At 36.7% G+C, this 23,872-nt stretch overlaps 3 protein-coding genes across 5 annotated transcripts in view; 1 reads left to right on the forward strand and 2 right to left on the reverse strand.

The window, feature by feature from the left end:
• The first annotated feature begins 1,179 nt into the window (after positions 1-1,179).
• LOC131692751 (alpha-tocopherol transfer protein-like) lies at positions 1,180-2,289 on the forward strand. The gene is made up of 3 exons (XM_058979988.1): positions 1,180-1,504; positions 1,569-1,944; positions 2,005-2,289. The coding sequence occupies exons 1-3, from the start codon at positions 1,203-1,205 to the stop codon at positions 2,287-2,289; spliced, it is 963 nt and encodes a 320-aa protein (XP_058835971.1). The 5' UTR covers positions 1,180-1,202.
• Positions 2,290-2,500: 211 nt separating this feature from the next.
• LOC131692649 (alpha-tocopherol transfer protein-like) lies at positions 2,501-10,317 on the reverse strand. Its single transcript, XM_058979808.1, has 4 exons — positions 10,010-10,317; positions 3,708-4,077; positions 3,407-3,646; positions 2,501-3,344 (listed from the first exon to the last, which is right to left on the reverse strand). The coding sequence occupies exons 2-4, from the start codon at positions 4,007-4,009 to the stop codon at positions 2,960-2,962; spliced, it is 927 nt and encodes a 308-aa protein (XP_058835791.1). The 5' UTR covers positions 4,010-4,077; positions 10,010-10,317; the 3' UTR covers positions 2,501-2,959.
• Positions 10,318-15,453: 5,136 nt separating this feature from the next.
• Positions 15,454-23,872, reverse strand: part of LOC131692410 (uncharacterized) — a 320,838-nt gene continuing 312,419 nt past the window's right edge. For all 3 annotated transcript variants that reach the window (XM_058979439.1, XM_058979441.1, XM_058979440.1), the window contains 2 exons: positions 17,775-17,960; positions 15,454-17,709 (listed from right to left, as the gene is read on the reverse strand). In XM_058979439.1, the coding sequence (XP_058835422.1) occupies positions 15,807-17,709; positions 17,775-17,960 (2,089 nt within the window). In that variant the 3' untranslated portion in view covers positions 15,454-15,806. The remainder of the gene's footprint in view (positions 17,710-17,774; positions 17,961-23,872) is intronic.

Here is a 23,872-nt window from a genome sequence, read left to right on the forward strand (position 1 = left end):
TTTTTACCAAATTTTCCTCCTTAGGGTGAAATATAGCATAGTGCTTTCGCATAGGCCTGCTAAGCCAAGACAAGTTTCGGCTTCACTTGTGTCTCATCGGCATAAACAGAACTTCTGCTCGAACGGGACATCACGTTTGATCAGTCGTTTGATTGAAACACATAGTGTGTTTTAGTTTTAAGGGATTTGCGTCAAGCCGGCGCTAATCTATTCCGACAATGTGTTAGTGTCGGTTTCTGATGAGGCGAAGCCGAAACGCAACATAGTATGAAATAAGGATTTGTGCCCTCCTGTACAAAGACTGGTTTTTACCAACAAATTTTCACCCTAGTGAGAAATTTTGGTTTTTACCAAATTTTCCTCCTTAGGGTGAAATATAGCATAGTGATAAATTTCGCTTTTTCTATAACGTCTTAAAAATTGCATTTTTTCTCACTGAAATTTATTGAAATTAGGTATAAGTCATAGGAAATTTCCATATTAACTTTGGAATAGGGCTAATAAGATTTGTAAACAAACTTTTGTTTTGCTGATTTCTTTTAATTTAAGCACAGAAAACATTTCAAATTTGTATTTTTCAAAAATTACCCTCGGCTGCGGAATAATGAGCGTTATAAGTTTATTACAAAAATCTATCTAGCCCTTTTGAAGAATTAATATTGATTGTATCTATTTTAATAAATTATACCCCTTTTTACATATCAATTAACTACGAGAAGCCCTGAACTAGATAAAGTAGGACGATGATTCGGGCGCAGAGGCCGCAAAATCCGCCATTTTGAAGCAGATGTTTTCAATTTTCGAAAAAAATCATTTTCTAAATATCGATAAATAAGGAATAAAAGATCAAAAGTAGAAGATCGTATGACTTTTCATTTTCCACAAAAAAATCTCAAATATTGCTTGACTTGTCGCAAACAAATTCCGATTGAAAATATATCAACTTAAATCGAGCTTACACTTTTATTGTCGACCAAAAAAAAAATACATTAACATGCGATTGAGACAATTTGTGCATCGAATGCAACTGTCGTGTGCACAATTCCACTTCGATACGTAAGTATTGTACGCATCACAACTTCAGATAAGATAATCGGCGCATTAACCTACCGTGTGATAGATTGTAACGGTAGTCAATAAGCTGCAACTGTTTCCAGTTCAGTGCAGTGCGTACTGAGCAAGATTTAAGTTTAATAGACAAAATGTTAACTATTCGTCCAATTTCGTCTGATCTGGCTGATGTTGCTAAAACAGAATTAAATGAAGATCCGTATCAATTGAAAAGTCAGCTAGAAGTTTTGAATAGCTGGTTGAATGAATGCGCCATGCTGTGTGGCACTTTGAACGATCAGATTCTGCTATCGTTTCTACGCGGGTGTAAATTTAGTTTAGTGAAAACAAAAGAGAAACTATCCCTATTCTACCGGATCAGAACAATACTTCGACAGGTAGTACAGAATCGGGATCCATTTGATAAACATGTACTACAAGTTATAAAGTTGGGGTTAGATTGGATCGTATTTTAGTACCTAAACTTAAAAATATAATATTGAATCAATTATTCGTAGAGTTGGGATTCCTTTGCCCGAAACGGCCAGCCCAATAGATCCAAGAATTTTTATAATTCGCGTCGCCCAATTTGATTTGGAGAAATGCTCCTTTGCCGATGTGATAAAGATCGGAACAATGATCAACGACATTATGATGCGAGATGACGATCAGGTGGTAATATGTGGAATGTGCTTGATAATAGACCTGGCAAGAGTAACGGCCGCTCATCTGTTTCAATTCGAAATGGAATTTTTGAGGCAGGTAGCCATTTTATATCAAGACGCAAGTCCTTTCAGGATGCGGGGGATCCATATTCTTAATCCACCTCCGGGACTGCACACAGTGATGGCAATTTTCAACAGCTTACTTTCACAAAAGAATCAGGACAAGAGAGTAATGTGTAATATAATCGAACATCAAATGTTAGTTTAATCGCATTTGTTATGACCGTAGATATTCGTTCATGGTTCTAGTTTGAGCTCGCTTCACAAGCATTTCCCTAGAGAAATTTTGCCCACGGAGTACGACGGACTGCTTGGACCTATTCAAACATGTTTGGATTTTTGGGAGATGAAACTCAGAAACAACCGAGATTATTTACTTGAGATGGCCGAATTGCGGGATAGTCAAGCCGAGGAAGCGCAAAGAATACAATTGCCGCTGAAACAGTCGGTATCTTTTAGAGAAAATGATTTTTTCGGCATTGACGGTTCATTTAGAAAGTTGGAGCTGGATTGAATAAATGACAAATAAAATTATTCAAACTATCCAAATAACTCAGTTCCGAAATCCGCGAGACCGACAATCAGCACCAGCGGAAGACTTGTTGGGAGTAAACTTTACACCTGAAAATTTTTCGTGTGTGGAATTACACACCGGATAATTCAAAGTATTTGTTTTCTTTCATCTAAGTCATTTTCTTATTTAATTAGGTTTTCTTTCTTTTATTTGTTGGGTGCAACCTTACAATGTTTGAGTGGGTCTCGTAGTTAACAGCTCTGCCTGAAAGGTTTAAAAATTTCGGTTCTTTCACATGCCGAAAACAAGATTTTTAAAAGTTTTTGCTTTATTTATGGAAGGTACATACTTCGAAATTTAATACTAAATTGGTGCACATTTTGCCTATTGATAACTGCGAACATTGTGCAATTACGTTCAGTATAATAAAAGTTACAAAGCTTCAAAAAATATCACTCCCGTTTCATCCGAAATTTTGAAAAGGGACCCCTATATTGAAAGGTTAGTTATAGTCACGACAAAAATGTCAAGTACCAATAAAAGCTAATGAGCAACAGTAGGTGTTTCAAAACATTGCCTACCGAAAGGCGCATTGATTTCTTTCGATTACATTTGTCAACTGTAACTGCACGTTGAAAGCATCAAATATTTTACTACACACAATCACACCTCAATCGAAATCCAAGGATCGAAAGGAACCTTCCACACCGAACAGAGTAGTGGCGTTTCGTGGCTTTCCTGGTCGCTTTCTCTCATCATTTCGGTACCGAGCATCGTCCAGGAAGAATTCGCGGTAAGCCACCAGCTCATTTTTACAATCTTGAATAATCGTTGCCAATTTTCCGCCACTCCCACCGTACTCCTCAGGGAGATAGGACTTTGGGATCACGTTGTGAAGTGTTTCGAATGTCTCGTGCACGCCTATTCGCTCCTGAATTTTCTTGTTCAAAAATCCATGAAACATTTTGAAGAGAGCATCGAATCCTGTTGATGGGTTGACGAAGTGGATTCCTTTCGTTCGAATAGGAAACGCTTCAATCACTGATGTCATTTTTCTGTAATCAAATAGAACAGTTGAATATGCAACATTCGAGTTGGTCAAATTTGTTTCACTTACTTGATGAAAGTTGGGCTAAACTGAGACAGCGCAGACAAGGATAATCCTCGAAGATCAACTAGTACCATGTGGCCAGCAATGACCGATATGTCATCATTCACTAGGAGCACATCTGTGATCATGTAACAGACCTTCATAATTTCCACGATGGAATATTTACTGGGATCGTAGCATCCCATTCGCACTAGCATGATACGAGGTCCCGCTACCCCTATCGTGTATGGAAGTGGTAAATTCACTCTGATGAAAAAGGTAATCCTTAGTAGTAAACTATCTCGCAATAGCAAATAACTGAACATACCCGAGCATTGCATTTTCCTGAATCTTCGCATTCGTTGGGTCACGGTTATCAAAAAATTCAGGAATCGCCGACTTCACGGTATAGTAGTTATCCAACTTCTCTTTGGTCCTCTCCAGGCTATATTTGCATCCGCGGAGGAAACTCACCAAAAACTGATCGTCGGTGCGTGGGTTAAGATGCGGCTGCTTTGAAAGCCAAGCTTTCAGGGTAGCAATGTCCTCCGGGATTCTGCTGGGAACTTCATTCAGCTCCAATCTAGCCTTTTCCGCCAGTTCCGGTGTTATCAAGCGAAGCGAGGCCATCTTGCGAGAAGTACGATAAAACGATCGGGCTGCACTGTGCCGGTGTTCTGCGCTGAATGGTACGAAATCTGACGAGCGAAAATGTCGATTTTTATTAATTTATTTAGATACTGCAGCGATAAGACACAGCGACGATAACGGACTACATGGAAGCGGATACTAGTGGCGATATCTTATCGCAGATTATACTATATTTAGTGGCCGTATTCGTGATTTGAAGCTACATGAGGTTATAAATACAATGATTTAGTTTGACAAAACTAGTGTGGATGGGAAAACGTGTCCCAGAGCTTGTAAAAATGAGTTAATAGGAACACATCGTGGACCCATATTGTTTGCAATTAGGTTAAGCAGTTATCTTGCTTACAGGAACCCTTTAAATAAAAATAAAAATAGGTTCTTGTTTGTTTATTCGTCGATACACCATATGTTTCATATTTGGAAATTAGGCACCTTGGTTAAATTACATATTTTACTCGTACGTAATGGCATTGATTATGTTACTATGTTTTAATTGCCGCAAGGTTCTACTGTATCGATTTTGTTGGCTATTTTCGGCAAATTTGAGACTAAGAGAATCGAAAGCAATGAAAATGAAAGACGGATATCTATTCTAGAGCGAATCAGTTATAAACTTAGAACGGAAAACTAGGACTAGGCAGGCTCATATGGACATGATCGAAAGGGAATGTGAAGAATTCTTTGCCTTCTGCTAAGTAGGAGTTGGGCGTTGCACCCAAGTCTACCGCATGGTCTATGGTAGAACATAACTCATCATCATGTTTTACCGCCGATGCCGGCGGTTCAAATCCGTGAAGGTCAATTACACGTGCCTTGATCACTTCGCGTGGAATGATCCAAAGGTTAAATGAGTTTAAGGGGTCTTCTGATGGAAAACACGAATTTTCTTTAGGATTGATTGCAAAGAAACTACTAAAGAAATGTTAATGCGGGATTTTTTTATTTTGTTACTCAACTCTTCTTTTTAACAATTTTGTAATTTAAAGTACTTATTTATGCATAATCTGGACCTTTCTCTGGTTCAAGTGGTTAAAACTGGAAAAAATCGATATTTCTATAATTGTTATTCTATTGCCCATAGCTCGACACTAACTTTTTAAGGAAAGTGAAAATTAAATTATAAATTCTTAAAATTTTTATCCTGACCAAACTTTAACTATCGCGATTTGTTAGGAAATTCACTGTGAAGTAGTTTTACTATCCTTTTGTCTAGCAAATTTATTTGTTTTCATTGCAATAATAATACTTTAAACACCCGTAGCATGTAAGCTAACATAAAAGGATAGGTGTGTGATTGCACAGATATAACTGGAGTGAAGCATAATACACTTTAGTCTGTTAATTCGAATGTAGCAATTGTTACTACCTTCAGAAATTTTGTATTAAATACAGGTAAATTAGATGATGAAGAAAGTTTTCAATTACCCACTATTAAAAGTAAAAGCCCTTTTTACAGCAACAATCTATAATTTTTTTTAATTATTTCTCATTGCCAAAAACTATATAAATTCCGATTTTTGTAGACTTTCATAAATTCCGGAAGAACCGTTCTAATATAATAATAATTCAGAAGTAAACGTGACAGATCGAAAATTCGATAAAGTTTTTTGGACCACACCAACAGTTTGCATAGAATAACCTACATATTTACGTATTACTTTGAGTCTACTTTTTGAAACAGTGTTGTGAAAATGTTAAACCTTCATACATTTTCGAGAAAATACAGTTGAACTTACGTAACGTGAGAGGGATTCCATGAGAAACCGGTCGACCGCAAAATATGACCATCGATTCGAACGAAACTTTGCAGTTGTGTTCGGTTTATGAATCTACATGTTTTTCCGTCAATCGCAATATTTTGATCCAAGAGCAATTTTTCAAAAGGGCGTAGGCGTACAGGGAATGAATAATTCTGTACGAAAAAAATACATTGAAGAAAATGTTATGTAATTTTTTAGCAAAAATAAAAATTTATGTTAATTCAATTCTATTCTATTCTTACCCTTACGCAGCCAGTACTGAAAAGCATCTTGAAAGACACTACAGTTATTCTTTAGTGTTTTTCTTATCAACAATAATATTTGAGGCATATTATAATATGTCTCAAATATTAAAACGACCAGGTCTATTGTGCAGAGTTTGGTTCAAAGATGTTTCAAAATTATAAGGCAATTAAATTATTAAAGAATCGTTTTTGAATCTTGAAGGAGGAAGAAAAGAGGACTGTTTCAGTTTAAAGGGGGTATGATAAATCGTTGGGAGTGACTTGGCTAAGAAGGTTAATGTCACTCCTTTGGTTCTGTGGGATGGGAAAATTCAAAACGAAAATTGAATTTTTGACAGCAAATAATAGAGAAATCCGGGGCTATTAAGACAGTGGGGGTAATTCGGACCCCCTCGATTTCTCAGAAAATAGCAAGACTTTCTGACTATCGTACATATTCGTGGAACTGCTATTCTGAAACAATATTTTTGAGAGCTGAATTTGATTCTTTGTTCTTTGTAAAAAGGAGATACAACGTGTTTCGTTGTTTTGCAACTTGTTTGCGTTGTTAAAGCAACAAATAAAAGTGAAAAAATAACAGGTGAGTGTTTTGGAAACCTTGAGGCTCCTATTTTCTGGAATGATTTTTGTTTAGGTGAAAACACAGATATTTTCTAGACGCTCACCACCACCATGATGACATTAATTGTTTTTGTTGGAGCAAAATTCAAAATATCTCGACAACTATCGCATTTTGGAAGATTTGTTAAATGCATTTTGGTTTAAAATGATACTTAGAATTATATTCTGTAATGAAATTGCAGTTTTGTATGTCAACTAGTATGCCATTTAAAAACATATATAAAGTTATTGTTAGAAAAACTTTTTCACCGATAAGTTCTCCATCATGCAATCACATTCAAAATGTTTCTTTTCTCTTTAGGTTTTTGCTGACGAAATTTTAAAAATTAAGAAAATTTTTTTTTGCAATTTGAATTGAAGAATTACAAAACATTTTTTTTCAATGTATATTTTTTCGTACAGAAATATTCTTTCCCTGTAGCCCTGTAGCGTACAGAAATATTCTTTCCTTGTTCTCATGAAATTTTGCTTTATAAAATACAGTAAACGAACAAAACATATTTGAAAATTATCCACGTTGAAACGTCAACGCCCTTTTAAAAAATTCCACTTGACTTGAAGTGGGAACATTATAGACGCCATGGGGGCAGAATTAAAAATCTGACCCAGTGTTGTAGATGCCAAGGCTTTGGGTACGGCACAAATAAATAGTGTATGATCTGCTGTGATAAATTGCACACAAAGGACGCTTGTCCGGCGAAAGAAACCACAGAAAGTTTCTAATGCGCTAATTATAGTAACAACAATAAATCGAATTTCTGGGAATGTTCTATTCGAGAAAAAATTATAAATTCTTGTTCAAAGCAACAGATAAAAAATTTACCAACTTCTTCAGGTGCACTTCAAGAAAACAAGTTTAAACGTGTTAATCCGCTTCTAAATAGAATTAAAACTTCTCTACCGTGCAAGGAACGTCTATCTTCGTCACACCATCCTACAATGGCATGTCATCTTATGCTTCAGTGGCTGGTAGCACGGCTAAAAGAACGATATTTTCGTTTTTATACAACGTTTCCTTTGCCCCAATGGATCTAGGTAGTATAATGGAATTAAAATTTAATTTCTTGCAGCATTCAATGTTTCAGCTGATGACTGAAATGTCAAATTCTACCTCCATCTTTGAAGCTTTTCAATCTGAATGGGAATTTGCTAACAAAATTATAATAAATTATAATAAATTTAAAGTTCAATAATGCTTTTCTCCTGATCGTATTTTCAATATCCACCATTTCTTAGTGAAAGTACCATTTTACGGAAGCTTTGCTTTAAAATTTATTTTATGATATTCATATTAAAATACACATTCTGATCCATCATTCCATCAATGAAGACTAAATTTCTAGCTCTTCTAGTGGACATATAATACCCCATACAATAACTCCCTTTGTCCCTGCGCTTAGCTGCTGTTATAAGGTCTGAGTTCGATTTTCTCCATTCGAAACAACAGACATTTGAGTCAAAGATGTTGAATTTGGACTCGTAGACAAAGTTTACAATCTTTCCAATATTGCGATAAAATGTTTCAACATTATTTAATAAATAAAAAATCAATTCTTTGTTCTTCTCATTGATGAACGGCTTCTTGCTCAGAACACAAGCATTGTAATTATCCGTACTCCATACATTACGTACCGTACCAGAGCATGCTTATACTTAAATGCTATGATTCAATTTATTTACCATGTAAATAACATTAATTTATCGATGTTCCCAAATTTTTCTAAAAAAAATTCTTTTATCCCTCATGGAATTTTTTTTACAGTTCAAGTTGTTAGAAATATCTGCTCTACGTTTCGCCACATAAAAGTTTTTAACGACATGTTAAATAGTTGGACGCAACCTTTGAACAATTTCAAAGATTTCATGAAGTGATTTAGCTTCATTTTGGTGAGTAATAATTAGTTTCCATCCCATAATGGCAGTTAGTTTACTTTTTTTAACCATTACGTTAATTTGAGGGAATGTCTTAAATTAGTGTATAGGAAACTGTGCCAATGAACACTTTCCTGTAGTCATAAAATTTATTTTTCTATGTAAAATAAAAAAAATGAAGAAAGAACAGGGCTTAAATTACAAATTAATTGACTTTTCAGAAGTGTACGAATATGAAATTGTGCCATTTTCACACCAAGTAATGATTTTTTTATGTGTGGTGTAGGGAAACTTGCACACTTTAGATTATAAATAATAAGAAAATGACAGATGATGATTCTACTACCACATTTACAAAACAATACCTGTATTAAATATCGCAAACATTTATGAAACAATCTTAAACATATACACTAGAGGTGTACGAATATAAAATTGTGTCACTGTAGATTTTAATCACCTTCCAGTAACTTTTTCACTTTCTCAAGTAGCTGTTAATAATTTTTAATCATGATCATGATTTACCAAATAAAGCTCACATTGATACGGCATTACAAAATTTAAGTGATTCTATAGTTGATGCTAGAAATTTATCAGTACCAACAATACATAAAATTTAATACTCCTATTATCAACGACAATCTTTTCGTGATCCTGCAACGAAATGTATATCAGGATCTACAAAAGAAATTAAGCATAGATTCACACTCTTAAGAAATGAAAATTTCGCGAAAAAGGTTAAACAAATCAAGATATATTCTTAATATTTTTGGAAACTTACTAAGGTTCAAAAAACTATTTTTTCTCCATTAGGGTGAAAATTGTTTAAAACCGTCTTTGCGCCTGAAGAGCACAAAATATAATATACAATATAGTAACTATTTAGATCGGAAAAAAATCACGAAAGGTCTACGACAATTTCATATTGCTGGTTAGTGCACTAGAATCGGTCAATTAGGTGGTCCGTAATCCGTTTTTAAAAATCAACGGGCTAAAAAATTCAAATATCAATATTTTGATCAAAAAAAATTTTTCGTTGAACTAATCTTGATTTGGTTTTACAATGCCAAATTCTACAAAAAGATTGGTTTGAGAAATTCTGACTCCGTTATATTTTTATTGTTCTCTAAACAATCCTAAAAGTTTTAACACGAGTCACAATAATTACACTAGTAGAACATGTTATTTTTTTATATCTCGGTTGCAATTGAACTTTGATATTGTAGGTTTATTATGACGGACTTCCGGCTGGTGTTTCCGGAGATTTTCAGCAACTTTTAATAATACATTTTTGTCCGGAGTTTTACCCCATCTTTTCCTAAAGCAGGTGGACGACTAGAATTGCGAGCCGCTGTATGCAATCCGTTCCAGTTTCGCAGTTTTTCCTTGCATTCAACTATTCATATGTATGCTACAGATTTATTTGACGCTACACGCGGTTAACAATTGTTTCGACCTTGTAATCATCTCATGGCACTTACACTATTTTTGTAATCTTAGGTCGCACGTCCTGAACTTGGTAATAATTATTTTTCACACCTACAGAAATGCGTCTGCAGTAAGTTTTACACCTGTACTAACTGATCCAGCTGGTATTCTATGTAGGTAAATGTGTTACATGTGATAGCAGAAGGCACAAACTGCTTCGCAGGTGACGAATTGTGGCTAGATAACGTAACTCAAATAGTACTTGTCATGCTACGTCACCGCTGATTGTTTCGAAACCACCGATCAGAATAACCGGCAATGAATGACATTTATTTGCTTCTGTGAATTGTTACTTCTTTCGCTGCTGAATCATCTCTTTCGTGGGTAGTAAGATCTGTTATCATCTCGCTAGATGTAGCACCTTTTTCGACTACACACACTGCTCAGTCTTGACAACTGGCGACTAATTGCTCGACTTGAGATAATACAAAAAACGAAATTCGGTGTACCGATTCAAACTCGACCAGGTGTGAAAAAGGTTATCGCCAATCAGGGTAGGTCGATCTCAGTCGGTACTAATCCAAGATATGGTCAAAAATAAATAAGCAAACAAGACTACTATCAGTTTAACTTTTGCAGCTGCTACTCTACTGCACTGGAACCGACGACGTCAGGTTGATAGCGACCTGAATGAATAGGGCTTGTGTAAGTAAGATAGGAGGTCTGGTATAACTCGTTCCTGATAACAGAAATTGAAGGCAAACAACACTCGCAGTTTGGGCAAATAATTCAGCAGTCTGTCTGATAGGGAGGAAATAAGAATATTACCGTAGCGCTGCGCCCACCAATAGCAGAATAGACGTTGTATGTTTTGGAGATTAGTCATCACTATTTTGACTTTACTACTCACCGTTCTTGATAAAACTGGATCAAATGTAGGGTGGTATTTTAATCGTTTTAGTGTCATGTTTTGTTTCAAAGTGCATTTTGTAATATTGTTGCCATGGTAGTTTGGTACGTGTTCTTATTGATTAAACTGATTGAAATGATACCCTTGAGCACGTCGACCAAAACTTACATGACCTCGCCAATTGGATGAACAAAGTGAGTTAGTAGTAAATTGCTACTCACTATGTGCAAAATCAACACTTAATAAATTTTGGAGATCCCTAACGAATTTTTCTTACATGATATGGTTTTTTATTGACTTTTCCCGATGCAATTACTGTTCCTTCTTGATTAAAAAATAATTTGTAAAATTAAATTTACAGTGCAACGTGGTCGGTGTTAAGACAGACCAGACTAAGTGACATCGTGTTGATATCGAGAAAAGCGAGTTTAAAGTTTCAATCACAGCATCCATCACATTGTAATTCCAAATTTATGTTTGCCATGATTCATCATATTACAATTATTTTACTATTCTGGCAAAAGTTTAATGTCAGTCTATTCTCAACCACCAAAGCCATCAGTCACAATACCATTGTGCTTTCTGCTTTTACATCATGTAAATATATAAGACCCACGGCTCCGTGAAGCTAACGCCTTGAGCCGTGCCAAACAAACGAATTCAAAAAAAGTTGAATGTAGCTGAAGAAATTCTTTATCCAGTGCTATCCTCAATTTTTAAGAGTTTGCAACTTAGTCCGGTCTGACTTAACACCGACCACGTATCATTCAACCATCTACATCCTAGTGTTAGAATTTCATAAAGTTGAAATTACAGTATTGAAAACGCTTTTAATCCACGTAACAGTGTGATCAGACATTTCCTATAACTCTTATCACTCTCTGCGGATATTATATCGATAGAGAACATTTAGAACTTAGTGTTTCGCGATATTTTAATAACACATACTCTATGGGATAATGGCAGAACTCAGAAAAATCAGCATAAGATAACATCAGTACTAGAAATCTCAAAGGTTAAACCAAATCAATGGAAAAGCGGAAAAATGGTCCAAAAAATAGACGGAGAAACAAATTATTACTAATGCTGTGTTAATAACATATCTAAGTTCTTTAATCAATGCATTGCATAGAAAAAACTGAATACCTAAAGTGCTGGGCCTAAACAATCGATTTTTTAAATCTGTTTGAAGTGCATACTCTCAATAGCGTTTCCTTACATTTCCAACCCGACTGAGAGCTAAGAACTGAAGAGGAATTCCACGAAGACCCGTCCGAAAATCTTAAAAATCGTGATCGACCATCTTAGATTTCGATGAAACCATTTTTTTCCAAATGGCTATAGTTTAAAAATGACAAATCCTACAAAAATGTTGTCGGAGTGACTTTCACGAAATTAGCCATTTTTTGAATAAATATATTGAAAAAAAACGACTTCGATCCGAAACTGTCTTTTGGTTTGAAGAACCAAACGCCTAATAAAAATAATGCAAAAACCACTTCAGCCACGTCTGCGCACACAGACCAGTGGTCGTTTGTTTGAGCAGGAGTATGAAAAAACACCACATATTCAAAAGGCCCATAAGCTCTCTCGGTTTCCTCGATGCATTACTATCGAGGCGAAATTTAATACCCATCTTAAAACAATTGTCTGTCAGACGTTCATTAGTATTTCTTGAGAATAACTCAAGAACTGTTCGATATATCAAATTATACGATTTAATAAAATGGTTTATTTCTTTGATGGTAAGAATTTTGAGGGACTGAAATGTTTACAAATCTTTTTTTTAGAATTGTCCTACTGGAGCTGTAGAGCTAGGTTCTCGGAAGGGCTCTTCGTAAGAATCACACACTAGAAATGCAGACGAGACAGGCAACGTCGCCCACTAAAACACTGCTTAAGGGGTTGCATACCTTTTTGATTTTTCAAAAAATCGATTTTTTATTACTTTATCTGAAAGTACAACTCCTTGAGAATATTTTCCCAATTTTTTATAAAGATCCGAGAAATAGATCGAAAGTTACAGCGCTTCGTTTACCAAGAGCAGTGGCAATTTGAAATTTTAAACTCTCTTTTCTCGAAATGTCGTTTTTCCAAAAATTGTTTTTCCATGATCACGATTGCCAAAAAACTACTCAAGCGATTTTCTTCAATTTTTTTTTCAGTTGATCGTAATTAATTTTTCTCGTACCTTAACGATTTCCTTTTTTGCACAAATTTTTGTTTGTAGATGAGAATTTTAGTACAATTTTTAGAGCTTTTTTCCCGAAACGTTCCCGAATGCGGGAAACAACAATTATTTATTCAACTAATCGTACGAGGAATACTCAATACTAATAGATTTTTTTGTGTTTTTGGGTTTTAGTTGATCTATTGGTCTTCAATCGTGATCACCACAAACTTCTTAAATAAAAACGGGTTTCGGGGAAAAACCATAATTCTGCCAATGATCAATATATTTTTATAAACTTATGCTTGTTTATTTCACTGAAAAATGTACTACCATAATACTGTAAGTTTGATGAAATGAAATCATTGCTTTATGCCTTTACGTAAATTCAAACTTTCTTGACATTTTTCGCACCAAAAGGTATGTAACCCCTACGGCTAATTGCAGCGGGCCGTGATTCTGAATGTGATATTCATTGTAAGGTTCAGATATGTGAGGGCGTAGAGATTTTGTGATCGCGTGTATCACCGCGAAAGGCTCGAGCATTTGTGCGTTAACGTGTTTAATCGCGTGTGCGTTTGTATGTTGCGTGTGCTAACATGTATGTAACTTTCAAAACCTTCGCGTGTGACCGAATCATGTTGGCGTGAACACGGACGTTTATAGGTTTGCGTTTGAGACCGCGTTTGACATTTCGTAAGTGCTCAAACGTTTATCATATTACCGGGGTATTATAAAGTTTGTGCGATCGCGAGTGAAGGTGTGCGTGGTTGATCGAGAAGGGATTAAACGTTTGTATGTTAACGTGTTTGTCGCGTGTGCTCGCGTGCATGTGACTTCGTGTGTACAAACCTCGATTTTGTAACCCTGTGGCCATTCACATATTCGTGTGCGCTCTTGGATGGTCACGCGGACTGTCATTCTGATATTTAGTTTATGGTGTACAATTCACATTCTGACAGGGAGTGAGTTACCCCATATCACTGAAGTTCTCGGTCATATCGCCATGTGTTGGCCAGTGGATATGAGAGCTTTCTTTTTTAATTGGGTTAATTGAAGGCATGGACCTAGTCTGCTGATACCACAAATAGAAACTTCCGGAAGTGACCAATTCATGACGTACGAGCACGAGAGTTGTTAGGTTCACGCTTGAGACAGCCTTTGAAAATCTATAAGCGCTGAGACGTTGACCTGATCACCGTGATGTAATCATGTTTGCGAGATCGCGTGTGTAGGTGCCGTGGGTGGTCGTGAAGGGGTCAAGCATTTGTACGTTAACGGGTTTGTCACGTGATCCTTTCTCAGAACTAAACAAAAAATACAGAAGTAATAAGGGACTATTCATTAATTACGTAACGCGAAAATTGCCCAAAATTGACTCTCCCTCCCCACATGTAACAAATTGTCACAAATTTCTTTATCCCCCCTTCCCCATTACGTAACAAATGCTTTAATTATTTTTTCTTCAGTAAAAACACGTTACGTAACGATCTAGCTTACTCCCCCTCCTCCACATGTCACAACATGTCACAGCTTGCCGTACCCCCTCCTCCCATCTAAAAGCGTTACGTAATTTATGAACGGTCCCTAATGGAATATTTGTTTAATGACATAATTTTTTTTTCAATGGGATTTTTGATTAAAAAATATAGTTAGTTGCTAAATTTGACAATATTTTCTCACAAACTAAATTTTATTGGATTCTGAGATGATTATGACTTTCATTGGTTTAGTTTTCGATAAAAATACACTGAAAAATAATTAAGTTTGGACAAGGAAAAGTTTTTTTCAAAAAACTTTTTTTTCTTTGAAAGTGCCCAACTTGAATTTTTGACGGTAGCTATGGAACATAATTACCTATCTTGGAACAAAATTTCATCCAAATCAAAGGTGTTTTTTTGTAAATCGACTTTAAATTTTTAAATACGGTAATCGAACTTTTTTTTGAAAATGCTACATGTAGAAACTTTTATGCCTTTTTGAAAAATTGCACTTGAGTCAAAATAATCTTATGGACTGTGGAAAATGTTTCGTCTTCCATGCCGATGATCATTTCATCGGAATCGAAGGTCTAAGACTATGATGGTCAGTCACGATTTTAACGATTTTCGGACAGGCCTTTCGTGGAATTCCTCAAGGGTTGAAAGCATTTTTGTTAGGAGTCCCTTGTAGCTTCTCAACTCAAGTAGCAGTAGTGAATATGTATTCTTTTTGGGGTGTTTTACCGATAAATAAACAGCCGTACATCACTTTATTCGTAGATTTTTGAATTTTGAATAATTTCGTTCGTTGATCCGACACAAGCAACGGGAATATGTGAGCATTTAGGATGGATGATTTATAATGGTAGTAAAATTAGCAGAGTTGGTGAATAGCAATGAACTCAACGTATTTCGGAGTGTTTCAAAGATCGCCGATTTACTTCACAAAATATCTTTATTAAGTATATTAAATCTTTTTAAAATTACACAGAGCTTAAAATCAAAAGATTGTCATGAACGTCTTACACGGCCGTTTGGAAAAGTGTCCCTCAGAGAATATAGTCAATATTGTACCATCACCGCTTAGCTTCTAGAGTAACGTGAATAACTATGTACAAATCAGACAGCCGATAGCACTTAGGTATAGAGAGTGGAACACTCAACTGAAAATAGATTAAAATAAATCTTAAACTCGAAACAGTAAAAGAATAAATATTGCACAGAAGTTATTAAAATCTTGAAGTGAATCTCAGCATCGAAATGGTTCCTTCGCGGGTCATCTAAATATTTTAATACAACCCTGACGGCAGATCGGTCACCTTAGAGCCTAGGTTTGTCTGGCTACGACTGGTTTCCCTGAGTAGAGAGCCATTTCCCGGGTAATGCATCTGCGATCGCAGCTTGAAATTGTTGTTCCCAGCGCTATTTTTACCATTACCCGTAGCACCGTTGGCGACACCACTTCCGTTTGAATGTTGAAGATTTACACGAGTTTTTTGAAACCCATTGGCCTTATTTATCGCTCTCTGCTCGCCAGTCATAACTATGTCGATCATTGAATCCACCCCGTAAGCCCCCAAGCGATCCAGGTTCTTGGTGACTTTTTTCGCTTCCAGCGCTGCCGTGATGTCTGGCTTCGGATATTTTCCGGCACTATTCATATCGGTCATGAAAAACACGCCGTTGAACTGCTGCGCAGGAAGTGGTTGCGGAGTCTCACGTTCCAAAGACTGCGCCCGAGTTCGACATTCCTTGTCTCTGGCATCCATGATCACGTTCAGTATGGCTCGATTGGAATCTTTGGTTGGTGCACGACTTCTGTGCAAAACCTGAGACTCGGCAGCCGTATGAATAACATCTGGACGGACCGGATCAGGTGCTGCTTCCTCGTTGTAAAAACCACTGCCGACGAATGATTTATTTTGTTCTTTTTCTGGGGTTTCGTCATCAAAAAAATTGATTTTGGCGTCGTTGTTGGCCAACAGCAGGTCATATCCGGAACCATCCCCATCCGAAGGGGTGGAGATGAGGTGCGCTAAAGAACGGGATTTGCGTGGTGGATGAGGTAGCAGATTTACAGGTACTATTTCATTCTCAGTGTTTATTTCCAAGCTGTACAAAGTTTTGTTGGCTAAATCTTGCATCTGATGGTACAGAACTTCATTTTGATCGGATATCTCTCGCTCCGCATCGTTTACGATATTCTGTAATTCTTCAATGACATCCTCAATGGTGGCATTTGTGTCATCATCGTTATTGTTTATGTCGTTGGTTGGGGCTGCACTGTCTTGGTTCAATGAGATACTAAATTTATGCGAATTTGAGGTTGATCCATCCTTGGTAGGGAATACTCGCGGAGGTTCGGGTGTTGATGACTGTCCAGTTTCAGAGCTGCTGATACCTTCATCATCATTTTCCGACGTGTTTCTCTTGGGCTGAGGTGGGACCTGCCTAGGTAAGGCAACCGGCCGCTTTTCCAAACTAGAGCTATTAGAAGCATCATGGCTCTGATTACCTTTGAGTCGGAGTACCTCTCGCTGCAGTTCAGCACAGCGCTCCTGCAGTCTTCTCTCCATTGTCGTTAGAACAGTTTTCTCTTCGTGTAAAATTTGTACTCGACGTTCAAGGATGACCAAACGGCTGCGAACTTGTTCTGCAGAACGTGCTTGATTCTGCAGTTGTTCTATATCTATTCGTATAGCTTCCCAACGTTTAACTTCAATTCGAAGGCGTTCTAACCAAGGAGAAGTGGATGAAATTACTTTGCACATTTGAGCCGGGTCCAGTCCCGCCTGGAAGAGTTCCGCTTGCAGATATAGTCGAACCTGAACACTTTCAGCACTCTCCAAAAACGTGTTGACAAACTTCATACCCACTGCCTGCAGTTCGCCCGATCCCCCACCACTGTTCAGCATTCCAACAAGAAGCCTAAATCGAACCGGCTCCGCACATCTGAGACGAAGGGTGGATAAAGCTTCCGAAACAGCGGTATGACCTTGCTGCTGGCTACGCTGTGTTCCGTCACCTAGTGCAGATTTGTCGCAAGCAATTGTCAGTAGCTGCAGGGCTACGATCCGTGACCGGATCCCGGTTCCCGTGGCGGCTGCTGCTAACGGCAGTAATCCTATCGCTGTAGTGCCAAGCCGAGCACCGGCTTCCGGGCTTCTGGTACAGCAGATGCTTAGACATTGCCTACAATATAATAACAGATAATAAAAAAACATATGGTTGATAATCGAATTTTGAGTTAATCCTACAGGCACGCCAGTTCATCCAGTAGGGCTCTCCGTTGGTAGGATTGATTGGTCCGTGGCATAGCACCTGGGGCCGGCATCGTCGTGGTACCACTCATCGGCGCACTCTGGCTAAGTTGGACGGCACGCAGCACTTCCAGCAGTAGACTTACCCCATCAAGCGGACTGGAGACAAACTCTTGGACGAAGCTGTGGGTGAGATTGGGAAGAGAAAGATAACGTGTCAGAGGGCGTCAGCGCATTAGTTGCTGATGGATTTGTAATGGTAGCCTATATACACGTACGTCTAAGCGACTTCGGGCAGATCAGATGAGATGATGATGTAGATAAGCTAATTATTTTCGGTTGGTTACTTAAGTCTACCGTTGCGCGCCCGTTTCAGCGTTCATTAAGCGCATATCGGGTGAGCGTGCGAGGAGTTGTTATTAATTTAAGTAAGAAATTGACTACAGAGGATTGATTCAAATAACTACTATGCCTTCATCATTTATTTTTGTTATGACTTATGAGAGCGGTTAAACGGGTGACCTGCTTCAGGAGATATAAGCTGTTTTCCGCAGTTTTGTGAAGAGAATAACCTAACTTCTTGTAATTTTAAATATATTTCTACATATAAAAGGTTCCTAAAAAGTTTTTTGCAGGATAATGTCTCAGACAGGTTTTGAAAATTTAAGCAAAAACAAAAAATTTAAGCTGTTTCCTTCATACAAATTTCAGCCGGAGCCACAGTTTCACCAAATTAACAATGTATTACTTCGGTGAACTATATCGAAAAAAGTTGTAATTGTTGTTTACTGCATTGTGTATTTTATATTTCATATTTTTCATGCTAACTTAGTATACAATAATCAGCGCAATGGTCAAAAAGTACCATTTTTAATTATTTTTTTATTTTTTCCCAAATAACAAAATTTCTGGGCTAAAACATCCATTGTTTAGCGAAATACATGAATTTAACATCAATATGCATCATGAATGTTGATATTGTAGGTCAAACTTTCTCAATGATGGATTTTTAATACACCCAAAAAATAATAATTTTTAATATTTTCTTTCAACTTTACATTCTTATTGTTAATAATTTATGAACATTTTTTCTATTTGATTCCATTATTTTGTTTGCATTACATTTCTTATTTAGTATATTGGGTGTTCAGCCACAAGTGGTGACTTTTCATCTCTATTGTTTACATGATTCGGTTAATTATTAGTATCCTTTCCCAGTTAAGTAATTTTTGCAGTAGGGAGTTTTAAACGTACTTGTCATGTGAATAAGGAGCTAAACCAATCTTATAAACTAACTTATAAATTATAAAGAGAATTAATCGTTGCAATTGGTGATTGTAACGATTTTTGTTGGAAATTTCTTATAATACTGTTCGTCATAATTTCTAATGTTTCTATGTTTGCGAGTCTGTGCAACTCGTTTGTGCTAAACCAGGGAGGACGCTTCAAAATTATTCTCAGAATTTTATTCTGAATCCTTTGAAGCGTTTTCTTCCTAGTAGTGCAACTTGCTCAAATTGGCACTGCATATAGCATTGTCGGTCAAAATATTTGTTTATAAATTAATAGTTTGTTCTTTAGGCAGAGCTTAGAATTCCTGTTTATAAAAGAGCATAGGCATTTTATATATTTGATGCATTTTGTTTCAATTCCCTTAAAATTGAGTTTTTATCGTAAACCAAACCCAAGTATTTAACTTGATCTAACCACATTAAATTCAAACCATTAAATTTAATTATATGGTTATGATTTGATTTAAGAGACGAAGCTATAGCTTATGCGGAAATCAATTGTTTTTTTATTTCGATTATAGAGGTTTTAACTATAAGGTCATTTGCCTCTTCGGGTTAGAAAAATCTCTTATGAAAAATTTCTAACCCCACGTGCGGGGTCGGGACTCGAACCCAGGTGCGCTGCATTAGTGGAAATTTTCCATTTTTTCAAGTAATCATTGAAAATATTCAAGCTTCGTTGCAGTCTATAGGAAGACTCCTACCTGTGGCTGAGATTCTACTATCATCCCAGAAAAGTGATTTTTTACAGCCTACGGGTAGATCTGGAATATCAGAGGTAAAAATACTGTATAGGATTGGCGCAACGCTTGACCTTTGAGGGACACCTGCTTATTAGATTTACATTTCTGATAAGAAACCTGTAGGGTACGGTTAGAAAGATAATTTTTAATTATCTTTATAAGGTAAATTGAAAAATTGAAATCCCACATTTTGGCAATTAATCCTTTGTGCCAAACACTGTTGAAAACTGTTTTCGGTGTCTAGAAGAGCAACTCCACTGGAATAGCCCTCTGAGGTATTTGCCTTTATCATGTTCAGTGGCGGCGCGAGGTGTTTTGTCGCTCGGGGCCAAACATTAAATATGCCGCCCCTTTTACAACGAATCTTCAAAAAAGTTCAACTATGTCCCACCTTTTCACATGAAACGAATATGATAAAGGTATTAGAAAGGGTCTACACAAAAATGAACTTTTTCACATTTTATTGTCAATATTTTGTTCTGGCGGTAGTGTTGCGCATAAATTTCCTCGCGAAAGGTGTGGCTACGACTCCGTTCACATGTTCGCTCCGCGCTCATGTCCTTTAATTATGGCAATAATTGGTGCCTAAAATTTTCTTGTTTGAGCAAAGAGAGGGCATTCTTCATTTGGTTTATGGTACACCTTCTATAAAATATTACATATTAAAAAAGACTGATCAAGGAATTGGGCAAATCATTTTAAAATATTATTTTTGTGAGATACTGGCGATCAACCTTTTTTTTAAATTCTCTAGCTAAACGTTCAGAGAAACATAATTTCCTTTTAACCCCTATCAAACCCATTTTATTTATAAACAATAACGTTTATCAATTTTTGGCTAAGGAAAGACTAGCTTACAAAACTAATTATTGAGACTATTAAATTTCATTTGAGCACTAGCACATATAAGTAGTATTCATAGAACTGATGTAATTGCAATTTGTCTGGATAGATCCCGGTGAAACAGTGCTGCCAAGGACAGTGGGCATAACATAAATTTTTGATATCTTTATGATGGCTCGAATTATTATTGAAAACTGATAGACTCAATTAAGACCGTCTTTGACTACCTTTTCCATACTATTTGATTATAGTAATCATTGTAAGGGAATTGTATTGAGCATCGGATGTTAAATTTTGAGCAGCTTTTAGCACGGCGAAAGAAGAACCTATCTTAATTAAAACAGGTTTTTATGCTCCTTGATCGCGACAGTTTTGATGAAAAATTGTTTTGGAGCCCTATATGAACCAGGGAAAAAGTGGAACATGAATAGGCTAATGTATGTTTTTTAAATATTAACTTTTCGCAATGTTCACTTTTTTAATGCCTGTGAAGTACTATAAATAACACGGTGCCATAGTGATTCTGTACTTTTCAAGTGACCTGGGTTATAGATTTCATCAAATGCAACATAAAATAATGTATGAGAAATGCTGTATACCCTCAAAATCTTGATTTATAGCCAAAAGTTTTCATATTTTTCGGGACCTTCGCCGCTGAAAGATTTTCTAAGCGGTCATTTTTTAACTGATTTTCAATTTCTGTGTTCTGCAAAGAAGACGAAAAGACCTCTCCAACGGTATGCTATGTTATGTTCTTTTGTTTAAAATACTCTGCAGGTTTAGGACAGCAACTCGTAAACAACCAATATTTTGCGATTTTTTCATGAAAATTAGGAAAATTACTCAACAATTTTATTAAAAATTTAGAGATTTAATTCTGCATCTAACGACCTGTTTATCTCCAAATTCGGCTACAATCTTCAAATTTTCACTTTAAAGTTTATACACATGCTTCCAAATGTATACGCAATCGAGCAAAAAAAATCGAATTTTTTTTATGGGGACGGCCCCTTGAAAGATCATGCGAGCAAGTTTCTAATTTGGAAACGCTGTCATTTTTCAACCACTTGTGATTGAAAATACCGCATAACACTTTTAACAAAAGAATATAACATAGCATACCGTTAATAGGGCCATTTCTTCCTCGTTGCAGAATTCTCAACAAAATTAAATCCGGCTGAAAAATGACTGCGAAACTAATATTTTAGACCCGAAAAATAGTTTTTTTTGCCATATATCAAGATTTTGAGGGTATATTAATTTGATCAAATGTGGCTTTGAATTGTATTTGACCTAACTTAACCTTTATTAAATCACTTGAAAAGTACATTCTTTTTTATTTTGTAACCCCGTGTAATTATTCATTATGGTACAAGAGTCAACAATTTTTTTGTAGTATTTGTAGTATTTGTAATATTTGTAGTATTTGTAGAATTTGTATACTAATAACAAGGTCGTCGAATTATGTATACTTCCATTAGTTCGCCAGCTTCTACCTCGTGCCTCAGCTTTGTAAGTAATTTTTTGTCACAATTTGAGTCCTATATATATATGCTCCCAAACGACCCCAGATGAAACTCAAAATAACACTAAAGCAGTGAAAACCAAGATATACCCAAGACAGCAGATCACAATCGAGCAGATACAAACAAAGATGAAATATACATGTATAATATCACTTGAAATGTATAACATACAAAAATGTAGAAAAACAATGGAAATAAAGATAATTTTAATTCGAAATTCGACCCCAGATGAAAGGGCGGCCAAGAAGCTTCTACCATAATTCCAAATTTGCGTAAACAAATTAATAATCGTCACCATTATCTTAGTGACCTAGTGACCGAACAATCCGGATAACCGAATCATAATTGAATGTATTTTAGAGTTCCAGGTTACTTGATCTTGAATCGCCGGTTCCCAACCTCCATGGACGCCCACAGCACGCGCATCTTCCTCAATGCACCGCCAGCGATAGCGGGGTATACCGCGCAGTCCACGACTTCTTCCAGGTTCTCTGGTGATCATAACTTTAGCTGGTTCTCTCTTGTCATACAAGCTCAGCTCATTGTAGTGTGCCGTGTTTTATCAGCCTTCCAACCATGCTGGCCATGGTTGTATACTTGGCACCGTTAGGGGTTCATGCGACTATGCTATTCTTAGGCTGTGGGACAACATGCATTGTTCATTCGCGGCTAACATCGTTATCATATGACACTAGTGTTCTAACGTATATGAATTTGTTTGTACCGTACCGTACACTATCGATTTCCACCTCGAACCCGACGTCGTGCTGTCACGTTCTCTACCAGCTACCATGTACTTTGTCTTGTGAGAGTTTATAGTCAGTTCGATTCTTGCAGCTTTACTTATGAAAGGCAACAATGCCTCCTCCACTGCTCTGCGATCAACGCCAATGATGTCGATGTCATGTTCCTTTTGCACACCAGATCTTTGTATCGCTTGATTTTATCTTACCCAGCGTCATACGAATCAGCTTAATCAGTTTTGTCGGGAAACCATGCTCAATCAGATGGTGAGTCCGCAAGTTGTATTCCTGGAATATATTCAGAATTTGTCGCTGGGTAAACATATGGTCCGTCGTTGATCGTTGATCGACCGACAAAGCATTCAGCCAACAGGCGCAGGGTCCTAGGGTTCTATTGAACACGAGAGACTACCTTGTAGAAGATATTATGTTCGAGTTTGTAGCACTTCTTGAAGATAGGACATATGAGGCCATTAAACCAATCCAACTGCATTTTTTCTTCCACGCAGATCATCCCGATAACGGAGTGGATTGCTTCTCACAGGTCTCTTAGACTTTTAGAAATTCATCCGGAATTCCTCCCTTCCCAACGGCCTTATAGTTGTTAAGCTCTCGCACCTGACCAACGCACCTGATTTTTAACAGCAACGGAAACACCTTTCCAATGGAATTAAAAGATTGTAAATACAAAGTACACTTTTTGAGTTATAGACATTTAAAAACAATCAAGTTGTTTACAAAAAAAGTTCAATAGCTTTATAGTTGAGTTTTGATAGTTTGTGTAGAACGATTTTTTCCCCAAATACAACTCTCAATCACCGCTCGAAAGATTCTTAACCATGAACCAAACACTCTGTATATGATAGAGTTCCCTGGTTTAATCCCAGCAAATTAGTCTGCATACTCCCACTACTTTAAGTTCGTTCGGAAACTAATCTCAGTTGAATC

This window comes from Topomyia yanbarensis, chromosome 3 (assembly GCF_030247195.1).
Source record: "Topomyia yanbarensis strain Yona2022 chromosome 3, ASM3024719v1, whole genome shotgun sequence".
Classification (NCBI taxonomy): domain Eukaryota; kingdom Metazoa; phylum Arthropoda; class Insecta; order Diptera; family Culicidae; genus Topomyia; species Topomyia yanbarensis.

Bases quoted from the DNA above. Each gene is read 5' to 3' on its own strand.
- LOC131692649 (XM_058979808.1), bottom strand. From the start codon at position 4,009: ATGGCCTCGCTTCGCTTGATAACACCGGAACTGGCGGAAAAGGCTAGA. The intron at 3,647-3,707 runs GTATGTTCAGTT...CTTTTTCATCAG, and splicing joins CAGGAAAATGCAATGCTCGG to AGTGAATTTACCACTTCCAT. The intron at 3,345-3,406 runs GTAAGTGAAACA...ATTTGATTACAG, and splicing joins TTTAGCCCAACTTTCATCAA to AAAAATGACATCAGTGATTG.
- LOC131692751 (XM_058979988.1), top strand. From the start codon at position 1,203: ATGTTAACTATTCGTCCAATTTCGTCTGATCTGGCTGATGTTGCTAAA. The intron at 1,505-1,568 runs GTTAGATTGGAT...AATTATTCGTAG, and splicing joins CTACAAGTTATAAAGTTGGG to AGTTGGGATTCCTTTGCCCG. The intron at 1,945-2,004 runs GTAATGTGTAAT...TTATGACCGTAG, and splicing joins AAAAGAATCAGGACAAGAGA to ATATTCGTTCATGGTTCTAG.